This window comes from Amphiura filiformis, chromosome 6, assembly GCF_039555335.1.
Source record: "Amphiura filiformis chromosome 6, Afil_fr2py, whole genome shotgun sequence".
Classification (NCBI taxonomy): domain Eukaryota; kingdom Metazoa; phylum Echinodermata; class Ophiuroidea; order Amphilepidida; family Amphiuridae; genus Amphiura; species Amphiura filiformis.
In genome coordinates, this window is record NC_092633.1 from 56,383,000 (window position 1) to 56,394,732 (window position 11,733).

At 36.1% G+C, this 11,733-nt stretch overlaps 1 protein-coding gene and 1 non-coding gene across 2 annotated transcripts; one reads left to right on the plus strand and one right to left on the minus strand.

Moving 5' to 3' along the window:
• Window positions 1-766: 766 nt before the first annotated feature.
• Window positions 767-4,290, minus strand: LOC140155687 (2-acylglycerol O-acyltransferase 2-A-like). The gene is made up of 4 exons (XM_072178615.1): window positions 3,947-4,290; window positions 2,898-3,072; window positions 2,268-2,467; window positions 767-1,723 (listed from the first exon to the last, which is right to left on the minus strand). The coding sequence occupies exons 1-4, from the start codon at window positions 4,191-4,193 to the stop codon at window positions 1,569-1,571; spliced, it is 777 nt and encodes a 258-aa protein (XP_072034716.1). The 5' UTR covers window positions 4,194-4,290; the 3' UTR covers window positions 767-1,568.
• Trnav-cac (transfer RNA valine (anticodon CAC)) lies at window positions 1,917-1,989 on the plus strand. The gene has a single exon. It is a non-coding gene; the product is annotated as a tRNA-Val (tRNA).
• Window positions 4,291-11,733: the final 7,443 nt, after the last annotated feature.

An 11,733-nucleotide genomic window follows, 5' to 3' on the forward strand; every position in this document is an offset into this window, starting at 1 on the left:
GAGCGCACCAAAGGAACAGCGACAAACCTTCTGAAAATATTTCGGGTGGCAATCACTGGAGGACAGAAGAAGAGCAGCCAGATTGACCCTCCGCCTGTTCAAGATCACCAACAACGAGGTGGACATCCCAAGCGATCGCTACCTGACATCAGTAACACGTCTCTCTCGTCGGAACAATTCAAAAAGTGTTCTCCAACATCAAATCCGTCTTAGCAGTCACAACCAATCTTTTTCCCCCCAAGAACTATTATTGATTGGAATTCCTTACAGGAAGACATTGTAAAAGCACCATCTGTACAAGCCTTCAAAAGTCACCTATACCAATAAGCAGCAATAACCCCAGCACAAGCTTGGCTTTAATATTCCTTGGAGTCCAGCCAATATATGAACTGAAGCTGAATATGAAATGACCACTTATATCGCATTTCATACGATATCTCCATACGAGCTTCATTCAATAAGAATGTTATTAATATAGACACTCTAAATAACTGCTGGGACTTTTAAACCTGTTTAAACCTGGGAATCAAAATTGTTATCACTAAAATGAGCTCAAGGGATGAATCTACAATTAACCCGAGTAGTTTGGCTGTAAACACAAGCGTTTTTTTAATGCCTGATGAATACCATTAGGAGGTGTTGGTACATCCCCCCTTCGACGTAGTACTGGGGTTACATTGCACACTAATTATATGAACGTCGTTGATATTAAGGTAGAATTTGTACACATGTAGTTATACAAGCAATAAAATGGTTGACAAACATAATAATATTCAGCCTTGCGAAATTTATATTATTGTGTTCCCTGACATTAAACAAAGATTTAAACACAACACAAATTGTTTCCACACGTAATAATCGTTAAGTTACTTATATCGTGGATTATCTTGATTAAGATGCTGGTTCTATAGTTTTCATTGTTCTATGGAAGCTAAGTAAAGCACACTTCAGAGTGTTTGCCTCATTTCAGATTTGAAAATAGTGAACAAAGATTCGTGTTTACTTCGAGGAATGTTAAATACCAATTTTTAATCATTTTGTAAAATTTGTATTATATTGTGAATTTCAATAAAATCAAAATTATTTGATATCAGAAGGACATTCCTCGTATTCAGACCAATTTGGTGTGTCTGATGTTCTCTCGGGTCCCAAAAAAATACTGTGCAAACGTTGCTATCCGATTCCTTAAGACGAATATAATGATAAGTGTTCTTTGTTCCGAAGGGACGGTTTCTTGAGACAATCCCCTATATTGGTGTTCAATAATTACATTGCACAGTTTCGTTACAAATTCACTATGCCCAACGTTGTGTCTGATACAGTCTAAATTATTAAGCGATATTGAATAATGTTTGGTTAAAATTGGCATAACACCATAAACCAATTGATGCTCTTTACAGTTTAACCAAACTTGATAATGATTTCAGACATTTAATGTTTGACCCAACTATTGTGTTATTCATTTGCAGTGTCATATGTGTACATGCAATTAAAACAGAATAATTTATATTAATCAAACCAAAATCTGTGTAATGGCATTGAAATTTAACATGTTTTACTGTAACTATTCAGATAATTTCTAATGAGGTACCCTCCGAGATGCCATATTTGGTCTTGTGTTCATCAAAAAGTGCCTTTAAAGCATCGACGTAAATGCTATGCATATCTTCCACTTCTGTCCTGGTTGGGTTAGGGTTCTTGACCACTGGAATAGGCTTACCAACTGCAACAAAGAAACAATATACCAAAACAGGATCAAGAAGGGTTGAACTTGGTCATGAATATCTTTTGAAATTGCAACCAGTCATAAAACAAGAAACGTACGGAAGGGAGCAAATTGAGTTCTTCCGAGGCATAATAAAGGTTCGATAGCCGGTTTGTGCCTCAAGGTTACTAGTGAATTACTAGTGACTCTAGGCGTGGTGGCCTAGTGGTTAGAGCGTCCGCCTCACGATCGGGAGGTCGCGGGTTCGAATCCCGGCCGGGCCATACCAAAGGCTTTAAAAAAATGGTACCTACTGCCTTCTTGCCAGGCGTTCGGCATTGAAAGAATGGAGTAGGGAAAGATAAACACATGGCTACCAGTGGACTAACCCCCTTCTGTAGCTTTTCTGCTTGCAGACATGTGGCCTAGGGTTATGAAACGGGGATAGGCGCCGCCCAATGGGCCGAAAGGCTTGGGAAGGATTTAACTTTTAAAAAACTTTTAACAAGGTTATAGACAAATACACACATCAGATATGTTAGACACTGGAAACAATACTTACCAACAGTGTTGATATGTCTCCTATATGGTATAATTCCCATTGTATAGTTAAAGATACCTCGACCATGGAACATTGCCGGTGCGAAGCCTGTAAACTTCATGATGAAATCTTGCAGTTTCCGCATCTTCGATCCTGGTACATTGCGGGTGGAATCATATACGTCACTTTCGCCAAATGAATACACAGGGATAACGCTTACCCTGGGTAGCAAATTCATAAAGAAGGAAAATAACGACAAAGAGGTTTATTTATTGACTTTCTTGATCACATATGAATGTTTTAAGTATGAACACCAAGCAGCCATACATATTCTTTGTTTTCCTTTCAAATTTCAAATACATTTCATTCTTTGGTATCTGCTGCAGGTGTCAACATACCGAAGCATGAAATATATGAGATCTTCTACCTTATCAATGGGGCAACTTTGGTCCTTTCTATTTCGTGTATTAAATTCAAACCAAAATTAGTGGGTGTTCTATTCCCTATTAAGAACATTATTGGTTCAACTAGACTGTACTTGTAGAAGAAATACATAATTAAATTATGGAATAGGCCTACTACAGTATTGATAAACTTGTTTAAGTACATCTTATCATCAGTGCGCACGCTCCGTGGTGTTAGTGTACCTACCCATGTTCCATGGCCTTTTTAATGAATCCCTTTCGACGATTCAGAAGAACCCGGTGTTTTCCTGGCTCCGTATCCAGTGCTTCCCGTGCACCGCCTATCGCTAAGCAAACTGCATTGCCAACTCCGCTTTTAGATAGTAGATAATCGATACTGTCCTTACTGCTATCACATATTCCTGTAAAATAATTATGTCAATGTTGAAAATGATCAGCTATTTTCTAACGCAAGAATGCCCTTTAAAGGCAGATTTTTTATAATACTTTGGCTAAAAGAACGAACATTTTCAGTTATCTTGGTGGAAGAAGGGCCCAACTCCAGCACGAACAAAGACCTCTGGCGTTGCCATGGTAACGGAATGTTTCATATCACATGGATGAATAAATGCAGGTTCATATACTAAGTATATTGAAGGTCCCCTAAAGATTTAAAGATTCTACTTGGAAAACTAAAAATAATAATTATTCACTTTTTTGTGTATTTCTCAAAAACCTCTTTTGGTGGAGTTCGGCCTTTTCTCCACTTAGGTATTCAATTTAGACCATTTGACTTAAAACGCATTTGTAATTCAAATTCTTTTTTCATTCATTGTTTCACCAAATACTCTTAGAAAGATGGTCTTGAAAAAACTGTTTGAAACAGACTTTCCAACTTTGCGAAATTAACGTTTAGACCAATTTTGACCTTAATAACCAGAAGACCCCAGTTGCCCACATGACTTTTTTTGTAAATACAATATTACCTGCCCGGAGGGGGTTCTCCCTGGTTGAAGGTATACGGGGATGTGCCACGGTTTTGGGGTACCTTTTCAGCAATATTTTGGTATATCAATGGGTGGGTTTTCAGTGGAGACCAATGCGCCCAATTGGGCGCATTTGGGCAAAAGTGCCCCTAAAAGCGCCCAATTAGGGCAAATTTGGGTGTTTTTTGTGGAAAATTGGTATACTGATGTGTGGCAAAATCAGCAAAAAGTAGGTATAGAGAAAGTCAGCATCCGAAAGTCTGCGTGGCACATCCCCGTAAATTTTTTTCGAAGAACCCCCCGGGATTACCTGCAAGCATCACGTAATCTCTCAAGAACGGGAAATAGAACCAACCACGCAGTATCAACAATGAGGTCTTGATTCCAGGAAATAGCTTGCTAAAACCAGTTGCCTCAGTTCCAAAATGTATGAAGGCACCCATCACCATGATCCCGTGAGGATGATAGGCGATTATATAATTCTGATTTGGATCTAGATCGGCTGTTTTATGGAGTTCAATAGGAAGAAATTCCGCATATGTTCCCAAATCTTCCATCGACGGGGCCAGCTAAAGCCTCTTCCGCCTTGACTTGGAGTCCAGCGATCAACGATTATCCAAGTGTAGACTAGGAAAGACACCCAGTAATATGAAGTGAACAGAAGATACAATGTGAAGAAGGTCAGTCCAAACCCTCCTATTAAAAATGTTAGAGCCCATTGTAGAACTGCGAAAGTCTCCAGACGGCGATGGAATGGAATACGGAATGGGGCGATTTCGACACCAAGACCAGGCACCTTGTGACTGCGTCTAGTACCTTCATGACTGTAAGTATAGAGAAAACAGTTATACCAAAAATTATTTGTTGACATCCGTCTGTAGCGGTTTGTATATGAAGACTTGAGCGCAAGAAGACCGGAAGTCCATATTTGGAATTTTGAGATATGATCGTTTAAACTTGTTGAAATAAGATAATTTAGAAACCAAAAAAGCCATAATATTGATATTTCTCAGGTACATGGGTATAGGCAATTAGAATCATTTTGAATATCAACCAAGTAAATATCTGTAATATTGATCGATATTGATCGATTTATCATTTTTGGACTTACGGTTTTCTTGCGCTCGGATTGAAACGAAAGCTTATAACTCAAAACTGAATGCAGATGTTGGAAATATTTAACCATAATGGTAATCTATGTGCAAAGACGAGCAATTTGACACCTTGTTTGTTGAATTTGAAGGTTGTTTTAAAATTTGACCTCAGTAAACCTGTAACCGGAAGTGACCCTCTAACTTATTAACTGAGCTCAAAATGTATGATTAACTATATATTTTCGTAATCGTTGTGATGAGACGAGTAATTTGACATGTCTCTTGACGACATTGGACAATTTTTCATTTTTGACCCCTCCTGACCCCTCACGTGACCCCTTTGGGGAGGGCGCCAAATGTAAAAACAAATTGTCAACATTTTTGTCTTCACCCAATAACTTCAAAACCACCTGTAACTCAATTTCGTCAAAAGTGGACTTACAGTCTTCTTGCGCTCAGGTCTACTTTTTATCGACATTATTGCCCCACCACGACTAAAGGGTACAGCATACATTTTGAGTTACCACTGTCCTAATGTAGTATTGCACACCGATGTCAACGCAGGTATGAATTTTAGGGCTTTTAAATTTTTGGTTTTTTAAAAAGATGTCATAGGCCGATACCAACTGCTTGAAGCCAGTGGCTGAGTGGCATAAACTCATATTGGCAAAAATATCAATTGCTATCTCGTTTTGTCGTGGTCCTTTAGCAAAATAGTGTTTCCTCACGAAATGACGTTAAGGGTAGACGAGGTATTGTTGGTCGAAGCAACCTAAAAATCGATTTTCATTATCTAGATCAATATATTATTGAAAAATAACACCTTGATGTTTTGCAAAAGTTCATTCTGCAAATCATATACTTTGCAAACTTGCTTAATTTATTGTTGTTAATTAGTTATGTACGTTTTTCAAAAGTTTTGTTGTTTCAGCCCTCTTTACAACGTAACTCAAGAACCGCAGCACCTATAAAAGTATATCTGTGATATTTTAATTCTTCTACACACTCGCTATGAATTGAGCAATACAGTTTTTGCCAAAGCCCACTACCATTCGTAAGATGTTGTGAACTACCAAATCACAACAGTTTAAAATAATTAATAACCTTAAACAGGTTGCTTTACCATGGCTGTATAAGGCACGGGTACGGGTAATTAAGCACGTTTAAAATTGGTTTGTTGCCGTTTCTTCTTTTTTGTAAACGTGTTTATCAACTGTTTTGGCCTGTAACCATAATTTTGTGGTGTATTCCCCTAAATAATTTCGCTTACATGCAAAATGCGGACTTAATCCGCCTAAAAACTGCCGTTGTTTAAGTGGTCCCTTTGTCCATCTATTTTGACCTTCTTAGGTACATTTCTACACTTTCCCTGAAAAGTGGAACTATTTGTCAACTCTATTCAATTTATTTAAATGAGGCGCCTAAATTAAGGTGAGTGGTAAGTAACTGTACATCGACGCTTCTACATGTTATAATAGCTCCATGCACATTACCCTATTCGTTGTAGAAGTGACGCACGGTTGTTTGATTTTATCATTTATTAAAATTTCAAACACAACATTATATAATGTTCAAGTTAAGACCTGGACAATACTAACAATTAACTATCACACTAATATGTACATATATTTCCTGCTCTTTTTTTTAACATAGATTTTCATTTATTTTTCAACTTATTTATCTTTTCTGCTTTTTTGTGGCATTTTTATTCTATAAACTGTATATTTGTGTCCAAATTGAGGGCGCTATTTACATATGTTTTAAATTTAATTTCGCCAAATAATATAAGTAATTCCTAAAATTTCATGATTAAAAGATTTTTGAAATACCCCTTATAAAAATGTAAACACGATATATGTTCAAAATTGTTTTCACCTATTGATTGCTATGGTAATTAATCCGATTAATTACGTAACTTCTGAATAGATCGCCCTACACTACAACGTTCACGAGGTACCTATGCATTGAACCATATACGTCAAAGAAATGCTAATCACTATTGCACCTGTAAGATTAGTATCTTTTAGCTTTGAAAAGAGCGGTATTGTATTCAATCCGTGATTACAGATATCGGTACACAGGTGATGAGTGCAACCTGCTTGTAGTGCAGGGCGATCTATTCAAGAATTGTATTCATCTATTCATATGGTAGTTAATCCGATTATTACGTCACTTCTACAGCGAATATGCCTGGCTCCAGCCTTGGGAGTGTTGTATTCGCCGTAGAAGTGATGTAATAATCGGATTAGCTACCATAGCAATCATATAGATGATTATAATCATAGATCGCCCTGCACTACAAGCAGATTGCACTCTAACAAGTGCGTGTGATCAGCATAATATGCATTTAACACGATAATATAATATAATATAATATAATATAATATAATATAATATAATATAATATAATATAATTATTTTATCTATTTTATTAGATAAATAGATTTTCTTTAACACTGCACGTGGGGATAATATACCAATAACGGTATATAACGTACACTACTCCCAATCCCCCCAAAAAATCAAAATGTCTTAACGTTTGAGTAGGTTTGAATTTTTGGATATAAGGGCCAAAACCATTCGTTTTCGGGTGTTGTTTGTAAGCTGTGACAATCAAGCCCAAAGACTTCTATTTGTACAGGTAATGCATTATAAATTTTAGAAAACATTTTAATATCAAACTCATAACGCGTTGAAAACTTGAAGCGTTAAAAATATGAACACTTGTTTTGAGCGTGTATAGGCCGCGATTAGCCTAATAGTGAAGATTCAATCTGGGGTATAAATACACAGATCAGAAGAAATGTATATCATGCCGTGATTTGGTCTCTTTGGCAAGGCTGAAAGTCTGGAATAAGTAGTAAGAAAATGTCAGATTGTAAATGTAAATCTGACACATGTAATTTCAGCTCTACCTTCATGTTCAAATATAGAGTATCTCGACATAGACTCGAGCTAGAATAGGCTTAATTGACTTTAATAATATAATTGCAACATTTTTACCTTGATAGAGTTTGTTGTACTTCTTCCGTCATTGTATTGCTGATAAAACTGTTGTACAGCTCGCCCCGATAAATGGATTGAAGTAGTGTAGGTCTAGTACTAGTAATAAACGAAATACAACCGCGGATTATGCAAACATTCTATGATTCACGCATTAGCCTGTATCATAACGGATTATGATGTGATGATATACACGTACAGGCCTACTACACCGATATTGCACTGAAAGGAAAACATTCAAAAGTATCCGTCAAAAGTATTTATAGCATTCATGATGTCATGTGAACTACAAACATAAATGTATATGCATGAAATAAAAGATGTACACAAACGATGTATTCCAATTCTAACAATATGAACAACAATAGAAATCGAATATTCACCAGACCCTAGTATTACCAAGCTTACCACATTCAGACACGCATGCGACAGACACACATTGCACCCTTAACCTTTGATCAGCTGATAGCACGACCTGGATGTGGCGAACCTCGCTGACTGGCCTCAGAACAAATACATTCTGTTTATCATTTTCAAGTATTTAAAATAATCTTTTAGACTTTATTTTATGTCGTAGCCCTACATATATTTTATGTAAACATCTCAAAAAAGTAACTAACCCCCTTAAATAATTACCATTATTCAAAACCGGGCTATAGTATTACAAATCTGTAAAATGCATTGGAAGCAGAATTTATTTCTGCGCATTTTGACACCTCATTTGTAGCAATTTTCTAAATATTGACGTACATTTAAATCAATGTAACACAAGATTTGAAAGTTGCAGTAAAATATATTGATTTGAATTCAGTATAATCATATGAAAGGAAATCTTGTGTAATGATATCTGAGTTTTTGTATATATTGTTAAGTGCAATTTTCAAATCTGGACATCACTACATTAAATTGACCAGTGTTTTATTGTTTCCTGGGCTATCGTATCAAATGAGTTGTCAAAATGCGCAGAAATAAATTCTGCTTCCAACACATTTTACGGATTTGTAATACAATAGCCCGTTTTTGAATAATGGCCATTATTTAAGGGGGTTAGTTACTTTTTTGAGATATTTACGTGTAGTTCACATGAAATCATGCATGTTAAGACTATACATGATGCAGTCATGTCTACAGTAGAATTCATCTCGACCTTTGCAGGACTTAAACCCCATTAAAAGCTATTAAACCAAGATAACACTCATTGAAGCAGCTCAACTGATTAAATCAGATCTTCTCTGGTTGTGCACAAGTGTCTGTTTTACATGTGCGACATCGCAATAAAGCTGGTATTATAGCTTCAGTTGGGTAACCGATTATAAAGGAAACGAAAGGAAACAATGGTATGTGTACCTTTGTTCACGAAATGAGACAAAGACCTGTTTTTGTTAACCAGCATTCTTCAAAATGAGCAACATAATGATTGTTGACTTAACACGGTTTGGAAATAATTTCTTCATATTTTTGGTGTTATCTGTCGTTTACATATCCTTCCTAAAACACAAAAGTGCGACCCTCTCCAAACATCTAAATTAGCTAAAAATTTAGGACATGTTACAAAACTATATTTTCTAGAACCTATTTAGAATAGTTTAAATGTAGCTTGTACCGTTTTTTTTGTGGCATCCTTCAGAACGGAGCGGTCCGTTACCAATATAGCTCAATATTTTCGGTCAAATCTCCATTCAATTAACACGGGGAGTTCTAAATTCATATTATAAGATCGTACATTATGACTTTAAGGGGAGTAGTTGACACTAGTTTTGATGAAATCGGACCATTTTCAAATTTTGACTTCTGATGAAAGTTTTGACATTTTGGCCTATTCGACCTTATAACGCCTGGATTAAGCATCGAGAAAAATATGGCAATCGACTTTTTTTAAATCCCTATGGTAAGAAAAACAATTTGAGATACATAAAGTTACAACATGACGGGACTATCTTTAAAATTTAGATTTTGGCCCCACTGTGACCTTCGACCCCTCGTGGGAACCACAGGGGGCATAGAAAAAATGGAACCAATCAAATTTGTATCCTTTCAGGTTTAAGGATGCCAAAAAACATTGGTTCCACTCATGTATCAAAAGAAAATCGCAAACCCATTGCACCCTGTACTAATACAGGGTGTCCCAGAAAAAATTACAGAGTGAATAAAATTGAACGTAAGTCGAGAAATAGACATTGGAATCAAAAAATTAAAAATGTAACGCATAGCGTATTTTATTGTGCATCACATACGAACATTTTATTTGATTCGGTTGACTAGTTGCGAAGAAATTAAGGATTAAATAAAGCGCGCATCAATGCAGTTCATTCCAAGTTTGATCAACAGGCGCTTTTTCATACTCGCTCACCGCTTTCTAAAGTTTGTGTATCTCATTAACTTTAGTCCACATTATCTATTTTATAATATGACGGTGTTATGTTTTTCATGCTTTCACTGAAGAAAAATAACAGTTTGTCCGAGAAAACTTTGATTTCTGCAATTGGAAGCTTTCCAACTTTAATTCTTTAGATTGTGCAAATATGTTATATTTTAACTTTCCAAAGAACATTTGAGCCAAGAATGACAATAATCAAGTGCTTACAGTTTTACGTGTGTTTTTTGATATATGCAACATTAATGTTTTGCATTACAATTTCTTGGAAATATTCCAAAAACATTAATGTGTGGGAGAATTTTTTTAAACCAGCCGGAATTCTTTTTACAATAATTCTTTATGCAACATTTATATCAACATTAACGAAAAAAAGATATTTACAAGTACCGAGCATCATCTTAGATGCAAGCTTTCATTTTCAATATCGTGCAGGTTTTCAAATTTGAACAAAACCTAATTGGACGTTTTGAAAGAAACAGATTGTTTAAAAAGAACGAAAAGGATTTCACCGAACAAAATATAAAGCACAATGACAGTGTTAACCACTAGTGCGCATTGTGTCAGAGCATTGTGTTGAATGATCTTTCTTTCATACTTGGAATGAAGTGAATTGAGGCATGCGTTATGTAATCGCTCATTTTTTCGCAATCAGTCAACTGATTCGATTGAAATTAAGGGGGTACTACACCCCTCGATAAATTTGTGTCTATTTTTGCATTTTTCTCAAAAACTAATAACACAGTGGTAACAAAAGTTATGCATATTATAGGGGCAAGGAATCCAATTACTACACTGGAATTTCAGTGACCCAAGACAAGCAGTTTGTTATTTATGATCAGAAATAAGGTACTACTAGGATGTACCTCATTTCCTATCATATATACTGAACCGCTTGTCTTGAGTCACTGAAATTTCAGTGCAATAATTGGATTCCTTGCCCCAATAATATACATAACTTTTGTTACCAGTGTGTAATTATTATTAGAGAAAAATGCAAAAATAGTCACAAATTAACCACATGGGTGTAGTACCCCCTTAACATATATCTTTTAAAATAAGATGGGCTACACGCTGATTTTTAGATTTTTGGATTCTGCTGTCTATTTCTTGACTTACATCCAAATTCATTCGCCCGGTAATTTTTTCTGGAACACCCTGTATGAAAAAGTTTAGCCACATGATGAGCAGAAAAGTGGTACCATGAAGAGCAACACTAGTCTTTTTTACTGCAAGGCATGGGAAAACCCATTGTGCTCTCCATTGTTCACTTGTTATGGCTGATCGATTTCAAATTTTTGAAATTCTCTTGCACATTTTGGTAAGATGCGATCAAGCAAAATCAGTCGGGACTCGGAAATCTTGATTTTGAGATATAGCCAAATAAAGGAAATAATTCCTTTTGCTTCCTGTTGTTTTGGAAACTCTTTGAATTGCCGAGGCCCGCCCACGGGGCCCACCTAAGATATTTCTTAATGGGGCTAATTTATAGTTTGAGCTTGTTTAGGTTTTTACCATTGTTACGTTTTGTAGCACTTGCGTGCCGAGATCCATGTCTAAGGGTCACATGATGCAGTAATGTCTATGTACAGTAGAATTCACCACGACCTTTGCAGGACTTAAACC